Source organism: Lynx rufus, unplaced genomic scaffold (genome assembly GCF_022079265.1).
Source record: "Lynx rufus isolate CCGP_SWC_20201006 ecotype Redwood Valley unplaced genomic scaffold, mLynRuf1.p SCAF_7, whole genome shotgun sequence".
NCBI lineage: Eukaryota > Metazoa > Chordata > Mammalia > Carnivora > Felidae > Lynx > Lynx rufus.
The window spans coordinates 37,240,431-37,266,831 of NW_025814889.1; the positions used below are offsets into that span (position 1 = coordinate 37,240,431).

At 39.4% G+C, this 26,401-nt stretch overlaps 1 protein-coding gene across 3 annotated transcripts in view; it reads right to left on the minus strand.

Annotated features, from left to right (window-relative positions):
- Positions 1-25,615, minus strand: part of CCDC77 (coiled-coil domain containing 77) — a 30,596-nt gene extending 4,981 nt beyond the window's left edge. Inside the window, exons 1-10 of one of the 3 annotated variants that reach the window (XM_047066694.1) lie at positions 25,565-25,592; positions 24,893-24,961; positions 21,976-22,030; positions 19,489-19,542; positions 17,448-17,691; positions 14,484-14,626; positions 12,600-12,696; positions 11,206-11,281; positions 3,836-3,927; positions 2,503-2,651 (exon numbers count right to left, since the gene is read on the minus strand). In XM_047066694.1, coding sequence (XP_046922650.1) covers positions 2,503-2,651; positions 3,836-3,927; positions 11,206-11,281; positions 12,600-12,696; positions 14,484-14,626; positions 17,448-17,691; positions 19,489-19,526 — 839 coding nt within the window. In that variant the 5' untranslated portion in view covers positions 19,527-19,542; positions 21,976-22,030; positions 24,893-24,961; positions 25,565-25,592. Of the gene's footprint in view, positions 1-2,502; positions 2,652-3,835; positions 3,928-11,205; positions 11,282-12,599; positions 12,697-14,483; positions 14,627-17,447; positions 17,692-19,488; positions 19,543-21,975; positions 22,031-24,892; positions 24,962-25,564 lie in introns of all 3 variants that reach the window. The other 2 variants (XM_047066695.1, XM_047066693.1) reach the window with 2 other exon arrangements.
- Between the last annotated feature and the right edge of the window lie 786 nt (positions 25,616-26,401).

Genomic DNA, 26,401 nt, shown 5'->3' on the forward strand with positions numbered 1-26,401 from the left:
ATATCATTAACGCTTTTAAAAACACACTTAACCTGGTCACTGGCAATCTTACATGTTTTACAAGACAAAATGTACTGTACTTACCCTTGCTCACTGGCTAACAGACTGGGCTTTATAGATATTTTCCTAAATTTCAGGTTATATAATTAAAAGACCTATAGAAATATTCGCACATAGCCTGCACAAATGTGGACTATTCCCTGACTGAGGGTGAACACAAGTTCTAAAATGTCAAAGAGTTTTGCTTTTGTTTATGCTGTGCTCCACACGTAAACTGCCTGGTATCAAATCTTATCCTTTTCTCAAGATCAACTTCCTCCATGGAGGCATCGTGGCAACTTTAAGCGCATTTAGTTTCTCTATTCTCCAAAATTCCATGTCAGTTTAAATCTCTATGCCTGTGCTACAATCCGACACTTGCTTATATATGATGCTGTTTTAACTATCAAAAGGCATATTTTCCTTTTTTTTCTAAGTTTATTTATTTTTAGATCTTTATTTATTTTTAAGGGAGAGAGTATGAGTGGAGGAGGGGCAGAGAGAGATGGGGGGGCCAGAGGATCTGTACTGATAGTAGCAAGCCCAATGTGGGGCTAGAACTCAAGAACTGTGAGATCATGACCTGAGCTGAAGTCAGACACTCGACTGAGCCACCCAGGTGTCCTTAAAGTTTATTTTGAGAGAGACAGAGAGAGAATCTTAAGCAGGTTCCATGCTATCAGTGCAGAGCCTGACATGGAGCTTGAACTCACTAACAAGGAGATTGTGACCTGAGCCGAAATCAAGAGTTAGACACTTAACCAACTGAGCCACCCAGATGCCCTATTTTTCTTTTTCTTTTCAAAAGATTTTATTTTTAAGTAATCTCTATACCCAACGTGGGGCCCAAACTCACAACCCCAAGATCAAGCACCACATGCTCCACCAACTAAGCCGGCCAGGTGTCCCACCGTGCGTATTTTCTAACCTGAGTGAAAGCTTATACCTTATTTATCATTTACTTTTGCACTGCTACCATCAGATTTTCAAGGACAGTACCAGCTACTAAACAGACACCAAGTACTGAATAGATTCTCGCCGAGTACTGAGATTTTGGAATAGATGAATGATGTTCTATCTTCAAAAAAAAAAAAAATCTATCTAGAAGTTAGCAGTTCATCAGTTTAACATCAACACCTAGAAAAATACTGTATCAAATGATCAAACTGCTTGCAAAGAATATGAAATACCATGAGGCAATCACTGTAATTTTCCACTGACCAAATAATGTCAGACACACTCAGTTCTTTTCATGAGTAATAGGATATGCAGAGAAGGGGAAATAATAGCATAATGCAGGCACAAAGCAGGATAACTGTCACCAGATGAATGTATATATGTTCAGGTATACATGTATGTGTATAAAGAAAGAGACTGATTCAGTTACCACAAGGATCTCTCTTGCTTTCAACGAGTTATTTTATTCTATCTTACATTATGTTCTCAATTACAAAGTGGGCGAGTAGGATCTTGTTAATGTGTAAGTGGTTTGAAAGAGACCCAAAAGACAGTCACTAATGGCCTTGGATTTCATGCCATTCAATACTCTTAGGATGATCTATCTAATGTAAGGGATTGATCATGTGCTCAGATATGTAGATGATGTTAACCAGGATGGTTATTAATATTCTAGAAGACAATTGTAAAATTACAAATTACTATGAAAATTTAAAAACACCGTTCCCTAGGGGCGCCTGGGTGGCTCAGTCGGTTGGGCGACCGACTTCGGCTCAGGTCATGATCTCGCGGTCCGTGAGTTCGAGCCCCGCATCGGACTCTGTGCTGACGGCTCAGAGCCTGGAGCCTGTTTCAGATTCTGTGTCTCCCTCTCTCTCTGACCATCCCCCATTCATGCTCTGTCTCTCTCTGTCTCTAAAATGAATAAACGTTAAAAAAAAATTTTTTTAAATAAATAAATAAATAACGAAAACACTGTTCCCTTAAAAACAATTAAAATCCAATGAAAACTGAAAATGCTATGCGTAAGGCCAAAATACCAAAAATAAAAACGAAGGTGGAGGAGTGCTGGCCAAATGCAAACACACTGCTGTGTTCAAAGAAACAGAGCCGGCAAGAGCCAGAAGGCAGTTCCTACTCTGCAGTGGCCAGAAATCTTAATTTAAGTATCACATCCAATTTTAATCCCCATACTTTCAAGTGGAGGAAGAGGCACTAGAGAAGTTTAAGATGACAATAAAAAAAAAAAAAATAAAGCGATGAAAAACGTAACATGAAAAAAATTTTTAAATGTAGAATGTTTAACACAGAAAAGCAGCAGTAAGGTGCAGTTTGATAAGGATCATCAAGTACTCAATGTTTATTGCGTGCCTATTGTGCATACAGGGCAGGACAAGAGTTGGACACTTAACCAACTGAGCCACCCAGACGCCCCAGGACAGTCCACTTTTAAGCCACTCAGAAAAATGCAAAAATCTGTCAGGTACAGCTTTCTTGAACACTCACCTTTTGGTAAGCTCTTTGATTTTGTCCTGATTTCTCTGTTGATGCACTTGTATTTCCTCAATGCGAATCCGTCTATCCTCTATGAGCCCTTCAACTTGCTCTCGAGAAAGCCTGGTCTGTTCCTCCAGCTGAGCCTGCAGCGCTTCCACCTAGGTAGGCCAAATGGGGTGTGGCGTATCCACTCCTGCTTTGCTTCCATTTATTTATTACCTCTAAAAGCCAGCCTTGCTCCAGAAAAGTGTAAAAAGCCAAACAAAAACCCACAAACAAAAGCACAGCAGCAAAACAAATAGAAGAAAAATCTTAAGTGTTCTCCTTTTTATTTAATGTCTTATAAATGGGGTTAGGCTACAAAAGAGCAAGCTCTGTCCACACTAAACAAAGCATTTACATCACACACAAAAAGCTAGAAAATACAGTTTCCTCTACCCTAAGATTCTCATCTTTTCACTATCTCCTATTTTGGAATTTTAGGACTGTCTTCCTCTTAAGAACCCCTCGTTGCACAGAAATAGAATGACTCTTCTTCATTTTTCACTTTAAAAGGTGGGGCAAAATCAGTATAATGTAATTTCCTTCTCTGATTCTGGCTGTCATGACTCCAAATGGAGATACTAGCCAAAGGCAGAAACTGTCATTTAAAGCAACAGACTGCTCTGTTGTTACTCCTCCCCAGTAAGGACAGGAACTTGAGTGCAACTAGATGAAAAATCCTGGTTGCAAATGATACACAATTACCAGATGGTAATAGGATGATTCATGACTTTCCTAGGCCAAAGTACCTTTTAAAAAAAAATTATTTATTTTTTGTGAGAGAGTGCAAGCAGGGCGAGGGACAGAGGGAGAGAGGGACAGAAGATCTGAAGGTCACAGCACAGAGCTTGATGCAGGGCTCGAACTCATGAGCCATGAGATCATGACCTGAGCCGATGTCAGACGCTCAACCAACTGAGCCACCCAGGCACCCGTAGAATACATGCACTTAAATAAACCGATTTACCCCCCCAGAGGTCAATCTATCAGCACAGATCCCCTAGGCCAATCACAAAGGGAATTCTTACTGTATGATAGTTTTGTTGGGTAAGGCTTTGTATATAAGCTGAAGGAATAGAAGGTTCAGAATAGCGCTTCTAGAATGGCTCAAAAGAGAACAATGGTTTTAAGATATAAAATAATTTCCTTGGAAATTAGGAACAACCTATATTTTCTTTATCACTTGATGAATAGATGTAACATGTATGTAAGAAGATATTTACATGATAACAAAGGTATGCTACACAAAGCTAAAGTTGTGGACAGAAACTGTTCTGGTCTGCCAAAATAAATTCTTTACCTGCAGGGTAAGTGTTTGTATGTCTCCCTGGTATTGCTCAGAACTTTCTTCTTTCTCTCTCATTGCTGGTTTTCTTTTGCTTACTTTAGAATCTAAAACAGAAAACAAAAATTAATCAAGACCCTTACCTAGTTTTTCTTAGCTATTTGAGCATCAACATTAGCTCTGCAGAGGAGTCTGGTTGGGTTTACCTGTAAGAGAAGAAAAGGAAGAAGAATGAAAACACCCAATGGCTATAGTAATAGTTTTTCAAATGGGAATCTCTCTAAAGGAACTATGCCAGGATGTCTTCTGGATAATAATATTTACCTTTCTAAAGAATAAACACTAAATTTTCCTTTGGAGTTGTATCTATTCTCTTCATAAAATATTATTTAATCAGAAAAGGTAAGGAATAAGGAAAACTAAGTCTAAACATTTGGTTGTGATTTATCACCCAATTTTCTAAAGATGGGGATTTTAAAAATAAGCAATGCTAGGACCCTGCCTGCACCTGCCAGCCAGAGGCCATCTATCGGTGGGGTGGAGCAGCACTTCCCAGGAAGGGGGGTGCACAGAGCAGGACCCTTTAAGGCATCAGGGTTTAAATCCCAGCCTAGCACCAGGGAGGCATCAGAGTCAGTAGAGCAGGACAAACCGCCTCGTTCGGACCCATGTGGCACTGAGAGGAGGCCCTTTGGTGGGGTGCCCAGAGCGGGACCCTTTAAGACATCTGGGTTTGAACCCCAGATGAGCCCAGGCATGGGAGACTGTGGAGCAAGAGAGAGGGGGAAAAAAATAGCCCCACTCCCACTGTGCAGTACTGTGAGGATGGCCTGAACAGAGTGGTTTGGGACACTGGGGGTCTGGGGAGGAGAGACTGGGATGTCACCATTTTTCTTCCCATCACCAACAAGGTGGGGCCTCAGGGAACCGACAGAGGGCCCACAGTGGAGGCGGAACCTGCCTACACCAAACCACACCCCTCTGCACCTGGTAACTGGGTGTCTACCTGAGCAAGATTGACACTAACCAGACCAGACAGCCTCTCCTCCAGACCAGTGCTGCCACCAGTTCCAAGGCACCATCAGATATCAGTCCAGCATTTTTGCATTTTCTGATTTAATTCTTGGATCATTCTTATTATATGCATATATATGTGTGTGTGTGTGTGTATTTACACCCATACACATGTATACACACATATATATGTGTGTGTGTGTATATATATATGTGTGTGTATATGTGTGTGTATATATACATATATATATATACACATATGTATATACACATATATATATATACATATGTTTTCTTCCTTTTCTCCCTCTTATTTCTTCCCTTCTCTAGTCTGGTTATTCTGTATTCTGGTTGTTAGTTTATTTAAGCAGACATATTTAACCTATTCTCTTTATACCTGTTCTATATCTCTTTCTTTATTTTCTTCTCTCTCTGGATTAAGCCATATAGTTTCTCTGCCCAGTTAATTTTCTTTTTTTCCTTTTCCCCGCCCCTGTCATTTCTCTCTTTGTACAGGACAGGGCCTTTTCCACCACCACTGCCCCCCAACCCCCTTTTTTAAAAAATTTTTTTTTCCAGGACTACTTCAATGAACAAATCAAAGCACACCTGGTGGAGGGTCCAAAACATCATTATGAGTAGGGAGATAAAGCAACCAGAGTCACAACAACAGAGAGCACATAACACACTGCAAAAAACACCTCCTGAAGGGCCAGACCCTGGACAGTATATGACCCCTCTTTAATATAGTAGTGCTCCCAGGTGCAGGACACATAACAAGCTTTTAAAACACATAAGGGACAGAAAACTAGCCAAAATGACAAAATGGAAGAATTTTCCTCAGAAGAAATTCTGACAGCTGAAGAGTTGATAAAAACAGATATAAACACTGTATCTGATCAAGAATTTAGAATAATAGTCATAAGATTAATCGCTGGGCTTGAAAAAAAACATAAAAGACAGCAGAGAATCGATTGCTGCAGAGACCAAGGAAATAAAAAGTAGTCAGGATGAATTAAGAAATGCTGTAAATGAGGTACAAAATAAACTAGATGCAGTGACAGCGAGGATTGAAGAGGCAGAGCAGAGTATAAGTGAAATAGAAGATAAAATGATGGAAAAAGATCTAGCCAAGAAAAAAGATAAAAAAATTCTAGACCACGAGGAGGGAATTAGAGAACTGTGATTCAATGAAACAGAATAATATCTGTATCACAGGAGTTCCAGAACAAGAAGAGAGAAAGGGATGGAAGGTTTACTTGAACAAATTATAGCTGAGAACTTCCGCAATCTGGGTAAGGAAACAGACATTGAAATACAGGAGGCACAGAGAACTCTCTTCAGATGTAACGTGAATCAATCTTCTGCACGACATATCATGGTGAAATTGGAAAAATACAAAGATAAAGAGAATTCTGAAAGCAGCTAGGGACAAACAGGCCTTAATCTACAAGGGTAGACACATAAGGGTAGTAGCAGACCTATCTACTGAAACTTGGCAGGCCAGAAGGGAGTGGCAGGAAATATTCAATGTACTGAATAGGAAAAATATGCAGCCAAGAATCCTTTATTCAGCAAGCCTGTCATTCAGAACAGGAGAGATAAAGGTTTTCCCAGACAAACAAAAACTGAAGGAATTCATCACTACTAAACCAGCCCTGCAAGAGATTCTAAGGGGAACTCTGTGAGGGGAATGTTGCAAAGACTACAAAGGACCAGAGACATCACAAGCATGAAACCTACAAATAACACAATGACACTAAATCCATATCTTTCAATAATAACACTGAATATAAATGGGACTAAATGCTCCAATCAAAAGATACAGGGTATCAGAATGGATAAAAAAACAAGATCCATCTATTTGCTGTCTACAAGAGACCCATTTTAGACCTGAGGACACCTTCAGATTGAAAGTGAGGGGATGGAGAACCATCTATCATGCTATTGGAAGTCAAAAGAAAGCTGGAGTAGCCATACTTCTATCAGACAAACTAGATTTTAAACTAAAGGCTGTAACAAGAGATGAAGAAGGGCATTATATCATAATTACGGGGTCTATCCATTAAGAAGAGCTAACAATTATAAAGTTTTATGAACCCAATTTGGTAGCACCCAAATATATAAAACAATGAATCACAAACATAAGTAATCTTACTGATAAGAACATGGTAATTGCAGGGGACTTTAGTACTCTACTTACAACAATGGACACATCATCTAGGCAGAAAATCAATACAGAAACAATGGCCCTGAATGATACACTGGACCAGATGGACCTGACACATATATTCAGAATTTTTTATCCAAAAGCAGCAGAATACACATTCTTCTCGAGTGCACATGGAACATTCTCCAAGATAGATCACATACTGGTCACAAAACAGCCCTCAAAAAAATATAAAAGAACTGAGATCATACCATACACATTTTCAGATCACAATGCTATGAAACTTCAAATCAACCATAGGAAAAAGTCTGGAAAACCTCCAAATGCATGGACGTTAAAGGACATCTTACTAAAGAATGAATGGATCAATCAGGCAATTAAAGAAGAAATTAAAAAATATATGGAAACAAATGAAAATGAAAACATGACAGTCCAAACCCTTTGGGATGCATCAAAGGCAGTCCTAAGAGGAAAATACACTGCAATCCAGGCCTATCTCAAGAAACAAGAAAAATCCCAAATACAAAATCTAACAGCACACCTAAAGGATATAGAAGCAGAACAGAAAAGAAACCCCAAGACAGAAGAAGAGAAATAATAAAGATTAGAACAGAAATAAACAATACAAAATCCAAAAAAACAGTAGATCTATGAAACTAAGAGCTGTTTTTTTTGAAAAAATAAACAAAATTGATAAAACCCTAGCCAGAATCCTCAAAAAGAGAGGACCCAAACAGATAAAACCATGAATGAAAATGGACTTATCACAACCAACCCCTCAGAACTAGAAATAATTATCAGAGAATACTATGAAAAATTATATGCCAACAAACCGGACAACTTGGAAGAAATGCACAAATTCCTAGATACCCACACACTACTAAAACTCAAATGGGAAGAAATAGAAAATTTGAACAGACCCATAACTAGTGAAGAAATTGAATCAGTTATCAAAAATCCCCAACAAATAAGAGTCCTGGACCAGACTTCCCAGGGGAATTCTACCAGGCATTTAAAGCAGAGTTAATACCTATCCTTCTCAAGCTGTTCCAAAAATTAGAAATGGAAAGAAAGCTTCTGGACTCATTCTATGAAGCCAGTATTACCTTGATTCCCAAACCACACAGAGACCCCACAAAGAAAGGAGAATTACAGGCCAATATCCCTGATGAACATGGATGCAAAAATTCTCAACAAGATACTAGCAAATCGAATTCCATAGCATATAAAAAGAATTCTTCACCAGGATCAAGTGGGATTTATTCCTGGGCTGCAGGGCTGGTTCAATATTCATAAATCAATCAATGTGATACATCACATTAATAAAAGAAAGGATAAGAACCATATGATCCTGTCAATAGATGCAAAACAAAATACAGCATCGTTCCTTAATAAAAACCCTCAAGTAAGTTGGGATAGAAGGAACATACTGAAATATTATAAAAGCCATATATGAAAAGCCCACAGCTAATATTATCCTCAATGGGGAAAAACAGAGCTTTCCCCTGAGATCAGGAACACAACAGGGATGTCCACTCTCATCACTGTTGTTTAACACAGTGTTAGAAGTCCTAGCATCAGTAATCAGACAACAAAATGAAATAAAAGGCATCAAAACTGGCAAAGAAGAAGGCAAACTTTCACTTTTCACAGACATGATACTCTACATGAAAACCCGAAAGACTCCACCAAAAAGCTGCTAGAACTGATACATGAATTTAGCAAAGTCACAGGATACAAAAATCAATGTACAGAAATCAGTTGCATTTCTATACACCAATAATGAAGCCATAGAAAGACAAATAAAGAAACTGATCCCATTCACAATTGCACCAAGAATCATAAAATACCTAGGAATAAACCTAACCAAAGATGTAAAAGATCCGTATGCTGAAAACTATAGAAAACTTATGAAGGAAACTGAAGGAGACACAAAGAAATGGAAAAACATTCCATGGATTCGAAGAATAAATGTTAAAATGTCAATACTACACAAAGCAATCTACACTTCAATGCAATCCCAGTCAAAATTGCACCATCATTCTTCTCAAAGCTAGAACAAACAATCCTAAAATTTGTATGGAACCACAAAAGACCCCAAATAGCCAAAGTAATGTTGAAAAAGAAAACCAAAACGGGAAGCATCACAATCCCAGACTTTAGTCTTTACTACAAAGCTATAATCATCAAGACAGTGTGGTATTGGCACAAAAACAGACACATAGACCAATGGAATAGAATAGAGAACCCAGAATTGGACCCACAAGTGTATGGCCAGCTGATCTTTGACAAAGCAGGAAGGGGCATCCAATGGAAAAAAGACAGTCTCTTTAGCAAATGGTGCTGGGAAAACTGGACAGCAACATGCAACTAGACCACTTATACCATACACAAAAATAAATTCAAAATGGATGAAAGATCTAAATGTGAGACAGAAAACCATAAAAACCCTAGAGGAGAAAACAGGCAACAACCTCTTTGACCTCAGTTGCAGCAATTTCTTGCTTGACACATCTCCAAAGGCAAGGGAATTAAAAGCAAAAATGAACTATTGGGACCTCATCAAGATAAAAAGCTTCTGCACTACAAAGGAAACAATCAACAAAACTAAAAGGCAACTGACAGAATGGGAAAAGATATTTGCAAATGACATAGCGGATAAAGGGTTAGTATCCAAAATCTATAAAGAGCTTACCAAACTCAACACCTGAAAAACAAATAATCCAGTGAAGAAATGGGCAGAAGACATGAACAGACACTTTTCCAAAGAAGACATCCAGATGGTTAACAGACACATGAAAAGATGCTCAACGTCACTCATCATCAGGGAAATTCAAATCAAAACCACACTGAGATACCACCTCACACCAGTCAGAGTGGCTAAAATTAACAACTCAGGAAACAACAGATGCTGGCGAGTATGTGGAGAAATGGGAACCCTCTTGCACTGTTGGTGGGAATGCAAACTGGCACACCTGCTCTAGAAAAGTGTGGAGGTTCCTCAAAAAATCAAAAATAGAACTACCCTAGGACCCAGCAATAGCACTGCTATGAATTTATCCAAAGGATATAGGAGTGCTGATTCATAGGGGCACATATACCCCAATGTTTATAGCAGTGTTTTCAACAATAGCCAAATTATGGAAAGAGCCCAAATGTCCATCAACTGATGAATAAAGAAAATTTGATTTATATATACAATGGAATACTACTTGGCAATGAGAAAGAATGAAACCTTGCCATTTGCAGCAATGTAGATGGAACTGGAGGGTATTATGCTAAGTGAAATAAGTCAGTCAGAGAAAAACAGATATCATATGTTTTCATTCACATGTGGAACTTGAGAAACTTAACAGAAGACCATGGGGGAAGGGAAGTGGAAAAATAGTTACAAACAGAGAGGGAGGGAGACAAACTGTAAGAAACTCTTAAATACAGAGAACAAACTGAGGGTTGATGGGTCAGGTGGGGTAGAGGGGAAAATGGGTGATGGGCATTGAGGAGAGCACTTGTTGGGATGAGCACTGAGTGTTGTATGTAAGTGATGAATCACAGGAATCTACCCCCAAAACCAAAAGCACCCTGCACACACTGTATGTTAGCCAATTTGACAATAAATTATATTAAAAAAAACAAGCAACACTAAAATTACACTGAACAAAATTCCTAGAATGATTTAAGAACCTCATGCTAAGAGAACAGATCTTAAGAGTTCTCATCACAGGAAAAACAAATGCATGACCATGTGGGATGATGAATGCTATCCAGACTTACTGTGGTGATCATTTCGTAACACAGACAAATATTGAATCCTTATGTTGTACATTTAAAACAAGTGTAATATGTCAGTTACATCTTAATTTTCTAAAAAGAGGCAAAGATATAAAACTAAGATTTCCATTTAAAAAAAAAAAAAAGAAAGAGAAGAGACTGAGGCTTAGAATCGAATTAATATTCTGTGATCCCAGAAGTTGTCCAAGTCTGTTTTATGATTTATCATCATGTTAATTATGTATTTTTTATTTTACTTTATTAAAACATCAAGGAAGGTTAAAGGAAAGAAAGCTCAGTGAAATCTGAAACCACCAAAGACATCACTATGAATATTCATTATCACTACATAGTAGAAAAAATTTCTAATCATGTGCACTATGTTTTTGAATTCTGCATCAATGAGAATTTGTAATAATGTGGCTAGTACCTGCTCTGAAAGCTGAGGAAAATTCATTCTGTTCACATATACCTACAGGCTGGATAGTCTTTTGGAAAATGCTGACCTGAAAAGGCAAAAAAAAAAAAAAGTATAGAATTAGCCTCCCTATAAGATGTCATATTTCACTTTTTAGCTTTATTTCTGTAGGTCAAACACTATTCATATATCAAATTTGTCAAAATTGCCATAATCATATAAGGATGTCATGTATGTGAGATACCAAAGTGGACAAAGTAACAAATTGGATAAAACTCAGTGCTGGTAATACAAACTAAAAAAATTAAATTTCAGAGTTATCTAGTAATATCTGCTGAAAGAAAGGGGGAGGGGATCCTTGACAAAGGCCTTTAGGAAAATAACGGTAACACCAAAGAATGTATATGTAGATACACATAAAGATGCTCATTGAGGCACTGTTTATACAAGTATAAAAATGGAAATACTATACATACACAAATATTTCTATATGAATGGAAAAAGAGTTTTTTCTCTGGGATATAGAATTATGCGACACTGCCACTCTTATATGATCGATTTCTCAAATCTATCTGTTTTTAATAAAGACCATGCATTACTTTTATTATCAGCAGAAACTTCAGATTAAAAAAGAAACCTGAGGGGTGCCTGGGTGGCTCAGTTGGTTAAGCGACCGACTTCAGCTCACGTCATGATCTCACAGTTCATGAGTTCAAGCCCTGTGTCGGGCTCTGTGCTGACAGCTTGGAGCCTGGAGCCTGCTTGGGATTCTGTGTCTCCCTCTCTTTCTGCCCTTCCCCCACTCATGCTCTGTGTATCTCTTTCTCTCTCAAAAATAAAAAAAATTAAAAAAAAAAAAGAAACCTGAGTATTGCAACTTGCTCCCACACTAACTCTGCTCCTGCTTTCCTCTCTAATCTCCCCCCAAAACATCTACTCCTCTATGCTTTAGATTTCCAAACAATAGGGGCACCTGGGTGGCTCAGCTGGTTAGGCATCTGACTTCAGCTCAGGTCACGATCTCAGGGTTCGTGAGTTTGAGCCCCACATTGGGCTCTGCAGAGCCTGAAGCCTGCTTCAAATTCTGTCTCTCCCCCTCTCTCTGCCCCTCCCCAGCTCACACTCTGTCTCTATCTCTCTTAAATATAAATAAACATTTAAAAAAAATTAGATTTCCAAACAATAAAATGGGGTAAACAATACTACTTCCCAAGGTTTTTTCGGAGAAAAATAAATAAAATCATAAAACTGTCTGTAATTACAGCAAGTGCTCTGAAAACTTAGGGGCTATGACATTTAATTCTCCTTCTATCTTCTTTAATAAGTACCAAAATTGCTCTTATTGTGGACCCCATCCTGTATTTTATAAAAGCCATGCTTACCATGCTGTACCAAAGATTACTTACTTTGTTTGGAGGCTCCTTATAAAAATAGGTCACTTCTCCAGTGTCTGTGCCCACAAGGGTCAAGAGGTTCTGAATCTTTTTCTTGTCTTCTAGCTCCCTGCAATTCTCATAGAGTAAGCACATATTGTGTTCAGAGGAAGTAAATTTTCCTATTTAAAAGACCTCCTTTCTGATTTACTTTTACGACAATGGCAACATCAAATTAAAATTGAGTAAGATATATTTAGACCTTAGCTCTAATTTTTAAAACATCAGGTGTTTATACTAATTCAGAAAGAATGGATCAAAGACCTACATATAAGACTTAAAACTATAAAACTCTTAGAAGAAAACAAAGTGATATTGGATTTGGCAATGATTTTTTAAACATGACATCAAAAGCAGAAGGAACAAAAAGAAAAATATACCAACTGGACCTTACAAAAATAAAAAAATTTTGTGCATCAAAGGACTATCAACAGAGTAAAATGGCAACACTCAGAATGGGAGAAAACACTTGGAAATCACTTACCTAATAAGGGATTCAATCTAGAATATACAAAGAACTCTTAAAACTAAACAACAGTAAAAATCAAAGAACCCAATTCAAAAATGGGCAAAGGACTTGAATAGACATTTCTCTGAAAAAGATACACAAATGACCAATAAACATGTCAGAAAATGTCAACATCACTAATCATTAGGGCAATGTAAACCAAAACAATGAGATACTACTTCACACCCATTAAGATAGCTAGTATTAAAAAAAATAAAGAACAAATGTTGGTATGCACATTCAGTAAGAGACTGAAACCTATGTGCACTGTGGGTGGGAATATAAAGTGGTACAGTCACTATGGGAAACAGTATGGCAGTTCCTCAAAATTATTAAACATAGAATTAACATTTGATTCAGCAATCACACTTCTGGGTATATATACAAAACAACTGAAAGCAGAGACCTGAACAGGTATGTGTACATCAATGTTCACAGCAGTGTTATTCACAATAGCTAGAAGATGGAAATAATTCAAATGTCCATCAATGGACCAAGGGATAAACACAATGTGGTATATACATATAATGGAATATTATTTGGCCTTAACAAGGGATGAAAGTTTGATGTGTGCTACAACATTGGTGAACCTTGAAAACATTGTGCTAAATGAAATAAGCCAGATGCAAAGGGACAAATACTATCTGATTCTGCTTATATGAAGTCAAATACATAGATAGAAGGTAGAACAGTGGTTACTGGGGGCTAGGAGGAGGGGAGATGGGGAGATATTGTTTAGAGTTTCTATATGGGATGATGAAAAAGTATTCTAGACATGGATAGTGGTATGGCTGCACAATAATGTGAATATACCTAATGCCACTGCACTATGCACTTAAAAATGACTAAAATGGTAAATTTCATGTTAAATATATTTTACCACAATTTAAAAAAAATTTAGTAGTGGATGGTTCCACATCGTGGACCACTGCTCAGATGCTACCTTCAGGATCAAGACACTTCTCACCCAAGAGCTTCTCCAGCAACTGCCCTAGGCTGAAGGCAGCAGCCTTTCCCAAGTCTATATCCCCTCCCTGGTGGCAGCCTACATCCAATGAGTGGGGTACAAATGTTCAACCCCTTTGCCTCTGAATGGCTGTCCTGGCCTCAGAGCTCAGCTGAAGCTAACTGTTACCATCGAATCACAGTTCAAATTCTTCCTCTGTCCAAATCTGCTCATAGATGGTATTCCTGAAAGTCTACCTACTAACCATCCTACGGGCATTCGTATCCATCTCAGAGTCTGCTTCCTGGGGAACACAACCTAAGAGAAGGGCCATAGAGATATTTATCTTGTTTCATTTAATTTAGAAACAGAACTCCAATATTTCCCTTCTGCTAGTTGGCACCTGATTCTCAGTCGGTCGTTTTCAGAGTAGAGGCGTAAAGCATGTTCCCGTTCCTGGAAGAGGCAGACCTGCATATCACTTAGGGCTTTCTGCAATTCAGCAATCTCTTCCTCCCTCTGCTGCAAATCCCATTCTAGTTTATGCTGAGGGAAAAAAAAAAGGTAGTTGAAAAGATATCTGACTTCATAGGAGCATCTCTTATTGGGTATGGTGGCTCAGTTCAGGTAGATATATCACAAAGTGAATGGTTTCACCAACACAGAATTCAAATGACAACAGGTGTGTATAGACTAGGGTTTAAAAGCTACAGGGTGAGTGTGACGTTTGCATGTAACATCAAAGCTCTCGTATCTTTTACAGATTACAAAACCCTGTAATGCCAAATGATCTACCTGTTCTAGTCACACCTTTTTTTTTTTTTTTTAATGCTTTCTATGTAATAAGGATTATAAAATTTTGGAAAGACAAAGATAAAAAGGTATGATTTTTGGCTACAGAGCTGAAGAATTTTGTGGGGAAAGAGACATGCCAACAATTAAAGTGAAATAATTATTTCATGAAAGAGCATACAGAATAAAACGGCAGAGGGGAAAGCACGGCAGGGGTAAAACCTCTAAGGTTTTGGGAAGTCAGGGAATGCAACCAAAAAGTTGGAACTTGAAAGATGAAAACTGTTGGAGACAAGCGGAGGGAGGCGTACTCTCAGGAAAGAGACATAAATACACAACCATCAAAGAGCTGTAAGTGTCTGGAAAACTCCAAGTACTTCAGTGTTACTGGAGTGGATAGTGAGAGGCAGACTGGGGACTTATGGGGCCGGAGGCTGGATACTGGTAAGGAGTAGCTCAGGGGAGGCGTAACAAGAGTCTGAACTAGTGTTGTGGCAAGAGCGATTAAGCTGTAAGAATGGATCTAGTGACATTAAGGAAGCAGAAGCAATAGCACCTACCAAATGAAGGAAGTAGGGGCTGGGGAGTGCGGCAGGCAACGATACCATTTACTGGACAAAGAATAAAGACAAGTGAAGAGATAAGGGGAAGTGTTAGTGGCATATATGAATGTGTGGGTAGGGGAGCAAAGGGGAAAGGAGCTCAGACGTGGGCATGTTAGCATGGAGCTCAGGGAGAAAAGGGAGTCCCCATCAGTTACTTGGTGTCATCATCGCAGATGTAGCAGTAGAACAAACAAATACGATGAGACCGCATACGGTGGAATCTAGAACTTAGACAGTTAAGACTAAGGAAAGGGAGTTGTGAATGGAGACTGAGAAGAACTGGGCAGAGAAGTGAAGACAGAACCTAGGAAAGAAAAATGACAGAAATCAAGAAAGGATGAGTTTGCAGAAAAAGGTCAATGGTGACAAATACTGCAAAGGCTACAAAGAGAAGAGATCATTTTGACAAGTAGGTTCTAGAGACCACAGGAGGTACAGTTTTCATGGAGCAATGAGGACAGAGACCAAACTGCAGTCAAGAAGTCGCTGAGAGAGTGATAAAGTCAAACTATTCTAGAAGTGTGGTTGAGAAAAGAGGGTCGACAGGGAAAAGCATAACTACAGAACGGCATTTTCTTCCTTTAAGTTGGGAAAGACTGGAGTATGTTTATATACTGAGGAGAAAAAGCCAATGTCATGCAAGAAGTTAAAAACAGAACATGGAGAGAAGAGAGCGGATGAAACAGGGTTTCTTAGGAGGAAGGAGGATTGGGGGCCAGGGAGAGTTCTGGATCAATTCACCTTGAACAGGCAGAGACATCTTGCCTCTGCAGCAGTAAAGAAGAAGAGAGATGGACAGAGGTGTAGGTATCTGTGTGTGGATGGGCAGGAAGGAAGTGCATGCGAGGTGGCTGGCATTTCCTTTGTGAACTAGGAAGCAAGATTGCCTGAGAGAAGTGGGCTAAGAAGGGGTGGCAGGCTGGAGGAGAGTGAGGGTATGGCACAGGTGAGAAAATTGTTGTACAGTGACTGACGATACGGATGGATATGTTTACCGTGACTTTATTGTGTAATGATTTGTGACCGTTCTAGGAGAACGGTTCTTAACTGGGGGGTAATTTTGCCTATGCCCCCAGGAGAAATTGGGCAGTGTCTACAGGCATTTTTGATGGTCACAATTGGGGACAGGGAGGATGGGGGCAGAGGTGTGCTACTGGTATCTAGTGAGTAGAGGCCAAGGATGCTGCTAAACATCGTACAATGCACAGGACAGTCTTCACAACAAAGAATTACCCAGCCCCAAATGTCAATAATGCCAAGACTGAGAAATCCTGCTCCAGGAGAGGAGGTGGTGGAGAACCAGATGAAGTTATAGCTAGGATTTGTGCTATGCAAGCAGAGCAGAAGAATAAGCAAGGGGTCATGTACAGGCAGTACAGCCACTGAAGTGAAGCACAATGGGATTTGGGTTAGAAGGAAGGACATGATGTCAGAAAACTGACAGGCAACACTTAGAAAACCTGAAAAGTCGGGATGCCCAGGGGGCTCAGTTGGTTAAGCATCTGACTCTTTATTTCAGCTCAGATCACGATCTCATGGTTCACGAGATTGAGCCCTGTAACGGGCTCTGTCCTGACAGTGGAAATACTTGGGATTCTCTCTCTCTCTCTCTCTCTCTCTCTCTGCTCCTCCCCCACTTGCTCTCACTCCCTCTCAAAATAAATAAACTTAAAAAAAAAAGGGGGGGGGGGGTGAACAGGTGGCTCAGTCAGTTAAGCATCTGACTCTCGATTTCAGCTCAGGTTATGATCTCACGAGTAAGATCAAGCCCCGAGTCAGCATGGAACCTGTGTGGGATTCTCTCTCCCTCTGCCCCTCCCTGGCTCACATAAGTGCATGTGCTCTCTCTCTCAAAATAAATAAATAAACTTTAAATAAAATATCTGATTATGATACAAGCTGGCACTTCTCTCAGTAACGAATGGACTCCATCAGAGTCCTGAAAGGGCACAATGCGCCATCTCTTTCACCTGTCCTTCACAAGCTCCTTTGTAGAGTTCCAGTTTCTTCAACAGGTCTTCATTTTCTGCCTCACACTCAGCCATCTTCTTTTGGTAATATTCCAGAAGCTCCTGAGAAGGGCAGAGGACAGCCAGACGATCTTGTGTGGAAGGCAAGGGAGTTGACTCCACCGAATCCAAGAAAGACTTTCCCTTCCAGTTGGTGGGACCACTGAAGCCACAGGCAACATCATGTTTGGAGGCAGTTGTCAGCCTATGTGACATTACAAAGGGCATGTTCATTAAACTGTGGGGACGTTTATGAGACATTATAATTTCTTAAATAAAAAAGGGGTTTATGTTCTTAAAGTGCTAGAAGTAAGGTGCTCATAAACCTTCAAAGTTTGATGTTTCAGGTTAGTGACAAATCTTGTGAACTGGTTTCCAAGTATTAAAGGCTTAAAGATAGATTCAAAATACATGTTAGAGGGATAAAAAGATCATTTAGAAAAATGAAACATCACCCAAGTAAGACCAGGTAGTAACAGAAAATGTAATGCTCTTCAGATGCATAGCAACGGAACACTATACACTGTAGTAAAACTGCTACTCCTCTTGTCCTAGAGAAACTCATGCACATATATACAAGCTGACATGTAAGAAAATGTTTATAATGACATTGTTTGTAACAATAAAAATGGTAAGCCTTCCATCCATTCAATAGGATAATGGATAAATTGTGGTATATTCATATAAATGGAACATTATTCAAAGTTATTAGAAACTGTGAATTAGAGATACTCAAATATTACTGAATCACCCAAACAGTATTAAATGGAAAAATGTATGGAGATGCATATATAGAAGGTACTGCCATTTGTTTAAGATTATAATTTGCAAAATGAAACTGTTCTTAGGAACAAGTATATAAGTGGCAAACTTATTAAGAAAGGAAATGACAAATATAAGATTCAGGATTAGAAAATAGGCTAGTTAGTGAGCACACAATCATATTAGCATCAGAGACATCTGAATTACACAGACCAAGACTAGACCAGATCAAAGGTTAATCAAAGGCAAGACAAGAAGTTTAGCAAGTAAGAGCCTTCAGCTAAAAGAATGAAAGTTGGAAAACAAATAGCCCAGAAGTGGAGAAACCCTGTGAAAATTAATCCAGTTTGGCTAACTCTCTACAATTTACAACATAACAAAATACACAGCAGTGTGGAGAAACTTTATACCAGAAGCCCAGAGTTGTAGCTAACGAAGGTCATGGTCAACACCTTTAATAAGTGAGCATATACAGAAGAGATATTAAAATTTACTTTCAGCTATCAGGAAGGAAAAAAAAACTTAGTATTTTCTCAATCACTAAAAGCTCATGACAGAAATACTCTTTTACTTCATGTTTCATGTTTTCAAAGGAAGTTTTATTTATAACAACTCTGGGAAATAGGCTAGTAGATGAACTAAGAGGTACTTCTGAGATTCTGCAGTGGGGAGTGATGGCCACAAGGATGAGATGTATCTATTGTGTAGCAATAGCAGAACCGGAATTAAAAGTCCCCTGTTTGTATGCTGATTGTTCCCTCTGTCGTCCAGCATCCACAGGTACTATACCAGCCTCACTCAAACTGCCTGCATTCTGGTATGAACATTTAATATGTCCTAGTTTTTAATGTTTATTTATTTATTTTAAGAGAGAAAGAGAGAAAGAGAGAGAGAGAGAGGGAGAGAGAGAAAGTGCAAGCGGGGAAGGGGCAGAGAGAGAAGGAGAGAACCCCAAGCAGACGTTGCGCTGCCAGCATGGAGCCTGATGTGGGTCGTGAGATCATGCCCTGAGTTAAAATTAAGAGTCAGACGCTTAACCAACTGAGCCAGGCACCCCTAATATGTCCTAGTTTTTAATCCAAAAAATACATAGTAAGAATAGAGAAATGAGGTCTAACATAGTTTAAATCCAGAGTTTGGAAATACACTTCTAAAACCCTTCTAGTTCCCAAGTTAACTTGCACTTAAGGCTACAGAAGTCTTGATTCTTTAACAAGTCAAAAATAAACAAATGGCTTACTTTCTGGAGACAGGGGTTCGTGTTGGGGTAAAGTTCATTCTGTCCTTTTCACACCTGTCAAACACACAAAAATTCAGAATGAGGGGTCAGGAACAGAAAAAAACAGTATAAGATGGGATGCACAGACTCATTCCCTCTCCACCATCATCAGATGCACCTGCTGGTGAGAACGTGCTGTCCTAAAATGTAGGACTCTTGGGGTGCCTGGCTGGCTTAGACAGAAGAGCATGTGACCCTTGATCTCAGGGTTGTGAGTTTGAGTCCCATCTTGGGTGTTCTGATTACTAAAAACAAACAAAACAACAATAACAACAAAAACCAGCTTAAAAATAAATAAAAAATAAATAAAATATAGCACTCTTTAAAGTTGTTCCAAATCCCGAAAATCTGACTTTGAATTTTCATAAGGCATTCATTGTTCTTGTTTTCAAATAAAATCAGAATGGACAAGCACACACAAAAGAAAAGCCTCCTTTATATGAAGGCTGTCTGCAACAATGCAAAACAAATTTACAATCCTTTTGCTGATATAGAAGAGAGATTCAGAAAAGTTTTTGACAAGTAAGGGACAGTATGGGAATTAAGGTAGAGGACTAGTTATGCTAAATTTAAAATAAATACAAAGCCACTGACATTTTATCCTTATTTTGTGTTCTTTACCCATTGTTTTATCTTAGAGAAAGAAAAAACTACTTACAAAAGTTCATTTACAATCTCCATTCCCATTGCTAATACAGACCTTGGGTTCCTCTATTTGAACAACCTTATCATAGAAATTTTCATGAAGATAACCTCACAGTCATGTTCTCTGAAAGAGGGAGGAGAGAAGGAGAAAGGGGGAGAGAAAAAGGGAAAGAGACCAAGAGGAGGAAGGGGAAGAGGGAAGGAAGGAGGGGAGAGGAGAATTTATTTTATTAACTTTAGAGAAAACTGTCTTATTGAGCATGCTTTGTCAACCCATTTGATTTTGAGCAAGATGATGTAATATTCTGCTCATGTACTTTTAGGGTTCTTCCTCATCTTTCTCTATACTTATTGCCTTGGTGACCACAGAAAGTGTCAGTTTTCAAATACCATCTACACATTAATGGTTTTCAAATTTCTCCCTCCAGCGCTGGCTCTGCCCTCGACTCTGATCATGCCTATCTGACTGCCTATTCCATATCTCCATTTAGATGTCGTACAGGTCTCTCAGGCTTAACAGGTCCAAAACCAAGCTCCTGCTAAATAAATACCTACCACCCAAAGCTGCTCTTCTCTCAGAATTCTACCTTCCAGTAATTACTACCTCCATCTTGCCAGTTGTTTATGACAAAAAACTCGGTTGGAGAAACTTTACTCCTCTCCTTGTCTTATATGCTACACTTGATCCCTGTGAGCAAATCCTGTTGGCTTTACCATCCAAATATCTAGAATCTGACGATCACTCATGCCACTACTGCCCTGGTCCAATGCACTACAACCTCTTGCTTGGATGACTACAACAGCCTCTTCAACTGGTGTCTTTGCTTCTGCTTTTAGAGCAGCCCCCCACAGTCTATTCTCAACATAGCAGTTAGAGTGATTATTTAAAATATAATTCAAACCACAAAGCTCCTCTTCTCAAAAGCCTCCAAGCTGTTTTGTTTTAGTCAGAGAACCAACATCTTTAAAATGGTTTACAAAGTCCTACATGGTCCGACTACCCCAGTACTTCTGTGACCCCACCTACTACTCTCCCCCTGCTCACTGCTCCAACAACACCGGGCTCTGCTGTTCCTCAAACGTGCCAAATTTTTACTTCAGACTTCACATTTCTACTGTATTTATGATGTTCTTCTCCCATTCATTTATACGGCTTGTTCCCGCTGCTTGAGGGTCCTGATGTCACCTTCTTGGTGAGTCTCCTCTGACCACTCTGGCATCCCCTTACTGACCTTCTCTGCTTTACTTCATCACCATCTGATATATTTTACTTATTGACTCCCCACACTGGATCGTGGAAACTCACTAAGGGCAGGGATTTTTTATCTCTTGTTTTCACTGCTAAATCCCCAGTCATTAAAAACAGTGCCTGGTTCAGTAGATGCTCAGTAAATTTTTTTAAAAATCCTCAATATGAATTTGAAAGACTCTGTTCAACATCTTCTTCTACTGGTCAGTAGTCTACCCAGTTTAGCTAGAATACTGGTTTCTGTCTGTCATTCCATTAGCTTTCTTCTACCAACCAACCCTTCAAATATACCATCTCTTTTTCTCACTCTCTCCTTTAAAAACATTTTTTAAGTTTATTTATTTATTTTGAGAGAGACAGAGACAGTGTGAGTAGGGGAGGAGCAGAGAAAGAGAGAATCCCAAGCAGGCTCCGCACTGTCTGCAGAGTCCAATGCAGGGCTCGAACTCAGAAACTGTGAGATCATGACCTGAGCCAAAACCAGGAATCGGAGGCTTAATCGACTGAGCCACCCAGGCACCCCTCTCACTCTCTCCTTTAAAATGACTACTCACCTCCTTCCACAAAACTTCTCCAAGTCGGGCCAATTTGTCTTTTGTAAAAAATAACCTAGAAAATAGAAATGGTAATTGGGTTGGTATAGTAGGATTATGGGTAACATTTTTTTTTTTAAACAGCTTTATTGAGATAGAGTAACTCACATTCCAAAAGTCATTCATTTAAAGTATATAATTCAGGGGTGTCAGGGTTGGTCAGTCAGTTAAGCGTCTGACTTCGGCTCGGGTCATGATCTCACAGTTTGTGAGTTCAAGCCCCACGTCGGGCTCTGTGCTGACAGCTCAAAGCCTGGAGCCTGCTTCAGATTCTGTGTCTCCTTCTCTCTCTGCCCCTCCCCTGCTTGTACTCTCTCTCTCTCAAAAATAAATAGTTAAAAAAAATCTTTAAAGTATATAATTCAATGCTTTCAGTATGTTCAGATATGTGTAACCATCACAATTACAGAACATTTTCATCACTTCAAGAAGTCCTCTACCCTTTAGCCATCACCCCTGTGCCCCCCTCCCCTTAAACTCTAAGCAACCACTGATCTACTTTGTGCTTCTATAGATCTCCCTATTTTGGACTTCCATAGGAATGAGATCATATAGTATGTGGTCCTTTGCAGTTGGCTAGTACTGTTCTCTCTCACTTAACATAATGTTTTCAAGGTTCATCTGTGCTGTAGCGTGTATTAGTACTTCATTCTTTTATATAGCCAAAGAATATCCCATTTTATGAATCCAGGTGACATCTTAAAGATGAATGCCACTGTTCTAAAACTACTTAAGAGTAACTTGGAACGCTTTTTTTTTTTTAAATAATCTTGAGTCATTTTATTTGTTTTATAAAGTAAAAGTAAAGCCCAACATGGGTTCAAACCCAAACCCCAAGATCAAGAGCTGCATGCTCTACCAAATGAGCCAGCCAGGCCCTGCCGCACTGCACCCCCCACCCCGCCCCCAAGTAACCTGGAACTTTAAGAGAGTCCTCCCACAACCCGTAACCTCTCTTCCCCCTCCGAGTCAGCGACTGTCCTCACTCCTGTTTCCTATGACTACTGCACATCTATAAAAAGTTATCTATATTCACATCTCATTTAGTTTTATTCTCTCACAATCTGACTTCTACTACATCTGAACTGGTTATTCTTCTTGGTCACAAGACATCCAAACGAATAAATTTAACTGCTTTCTTGGTTTCCCACCCTCCATCCAACAAGTCACTCCTTGCTTTGCATACTTAATTTGACAGTGTTGACCACCTTTTCAAAAAATATTGGGAGTTGGGAGCTTGGGCTCTAAAGTTAAACAGACTTGGGTTTAAGTATAAGCTCTGTCCCTTTATTAGCTGTGTAACAAGACCTGTTATTTAACCTCACTACATTTCAGTTACTTATTAAAGAGGGGGAAATTAGGGGTGCCTTAGTGGCCCAGTCAGTTGAGCATCCAACTTCAGCTCAGGTCATAATCTCACAGTTCTTGAGTTTGAGCCCCACACTGGGCTCTGAGTTGACAGTGTGCAGCCTGCCTGGGATTCTTTTTCTCCCTCTCTCTGCCCCTACCCCACTTGCTCTTTTTCTCTCAAAATAAAATAAACTTAAAAAAAAAAAGGGGGGGGATAATAGGGGAGCCTGGGTGGCTCAGTTGGTTGAGGGTCCAACTTCAGCTCAGTTCATGATCTCATGGTTCTTGAGTTTGAGCCCCGTGTCAAGCTCACAACTGTAAGCACAGAGCCTGCTTCGGATCCTCTGTCCCCATTCCTCTCTGCTCCTGCCTCTCTCTCAAAAAATAATAAACACTTAAAAAAGGAAGATGGGGAAAATAGCATATATCATAGGTTGGTGTGAGAATTAAATGAAATAATGAATAAAAAGGATGAACAGTGACACATAAGTGCTCAATAAGTGGAGATTATTATTTTTTACTGAAAATTTTCCTTTCTTGGTTCAAAAGGTTCTGTCTTCAACTTTCTTTGCTATTTCCTCTATCCATTTCTGTGGGAACATCATTATCCCCACTGCATTTATGATTACCTCTATTATTTAAAACACTACCTGGCACAGAGTAACTAACAATTACTTACTGAATGAACAAATGACATCTTTCAATATCCTGGTTTGAATGTCCAATATGTAATGGACATTTTCACCTATATGTCCCACTGGAGTTTGAAATGTCTAACTTAAAAAAGTTTAACTTAAAAAAAAATCACTCAAGTCACATATGTTTTAGCACCTCAAAGCGAATTCAGCATCTCATAAGCAACCTGGACTTTAAAATTAACATTCATTATTTCATTACTCCTTCTCTTGACCTTCATCCAACCATATGAAAATCCCATATAGTCTCTCTGGGCAATCACCATGTTTATTCAGGATCTCCATATCTTCTTCCCAGCTCTACTATAATGGCTTAACTGTTCTACCCACCCTTGTCTCCCTTGGACCATATTCTTTTGTTTTTTAAGTTTATTTATTTTGAGAGAGAAAGAGAACCAGGGAGGGACGGAGGAGGGAGAGAGAGAGCATCCCATGCAGGCTCCATGCTGTCAGCACAGAGCCCAACATGGGGCCGATCTCACGAATGTGAGATCATGACTTGTGAAATCGTGACACAAGCAGAAGTCGAGAGTTGGATGCTTAAGTGACTGAGCTAACCAGGCACCCTTTTGCACCATATTCTTAAAAGTCATAATATTCATCAGTGGCTCCTCATAGCCTAATGCATTAAATGAAACTCAGCCTAGATGTCATGGCTCTCTATCTAAGGACCAAACCTATCTCCCCTAATTTCCCTCTCTTCCCCTAAAATACTCCCGTTGCAGATAACTTTCTTGCTTCCATGCCTTTGTTGGTGAGCTTCCCTCCAGCTGGAACATACATCAATCCATCCCCACCCTTCCCCCATTCACTTAATGAAATCCAGTTAGTACCTGAAAACTAACTACCTCCATCTCTTTCCAGAGTCTCTCGATCCAAATTGATCTATCAAAATGATGTAGCTGCAAAAGAACACCATCTGTAATTCTCTAAAAGTTAACATAATAGAGTTCTTTGTTGCTATAATTTCTCTCATGGCAGGGTATGTTCCTTGCAGATAGAAAATGGGCATTACTCACTATAGTACCTCCCAAAAGATCAATATAGATAAATTAATGGGTTTCAGTTAGCTTCTACTCCTCTCTCTGTGATATCCTCATTTAAGTGGTTTTTTTGTTTTTTAATACAGTCTGTTTACTTAAAATTAAATCTTGATTAGTACTTTGACATTTATTTTATTTACCCCCATAACAACTCGGTTAAGTACTTTTATTATATTTTAATCTACAAATGAGGAAATTGAGGGTTAGACTATTGTGGGATGAGGGAATACCGGAGCGCATTTCCAGGACACCAAATTCTACACTCTTTTTTATATTTCATCCTGCTGTTGACTCCCTCATGTTTATGGCTCCCCAATCCTCCAGCACCCTCAAAATATTTCACTTTGCACATCCTAACTTCCTTCTTCCGGGACCCGCACTTACTTCTCCCTCACCAGATTTTTTCTAGCCCAAGGCCCGTTCTCCCACTCCTGCATCCCAAACCCAAAACTCTGTACTCACGCCACACTAAACCTCCGAGTCAGAAACCCGCAACCGAAAAACAAAACTTAAATCCGGTAGCTTTGCAGCGCCACTGAGCGTGCACGAAATCGGTCCAATCGCCCACAAGTTTACACGGCCCTTTGGATTGTGCGCCAATAGGAAGGCTATTCACACTCTATTGGGGCTATTCACGCCCCATTCCTGCCCTTCCTCGCTGCGCGTCTAACCGCGCAGAGATAGCCGGGAAATGTAGTTTTACTTCAGCACGCAGCTTCCCTGGTTGAGGATGTTAATGGATTGCAACCCAGTTCATCCCAGTACTGGTAGTGTGGTGTTTGGGGTCAGAACGCACTAATTCTGGGCACCCCCAGTTTAAACTTGTTCAACTACTTTGTTTTCATAAAAAATCATGCAGAAACGCGATGCATAATCATGCAACGGATACAGGATTATTATGTGTTGCAATTTACAAGCTTATATCAAGGTGAAGATTCTAAGAAGATAATTTCTCCTTCAATGACCTGGTGGCCTAGGGTCAAGATAGGACCTGTGGTTCAGTCTCTACCGTCAGAGAGTTATGTATATAAATACTACTATTTTTATCAGCAGACACTGCTTCCTTTTCCTGAAAGATGTGAGAAACTGGCTTTAATAATGTAAGCTAATTCAAAACTCAATTGCAGTCTCATCTTTGCAGAAGAACAAACGGTAGGAGTAGGGGGAAAGGCACTTCAGCCTCTGAGCTGGCTCTACTGCTATGAAAAAGCTGGGACTCTTTGCTGTATAAGACTTAAGGATGTCCAGAAGGAATTTGACATCTCCTAAATTTACTTTTTGCTGTCTTGTGATTTTTCT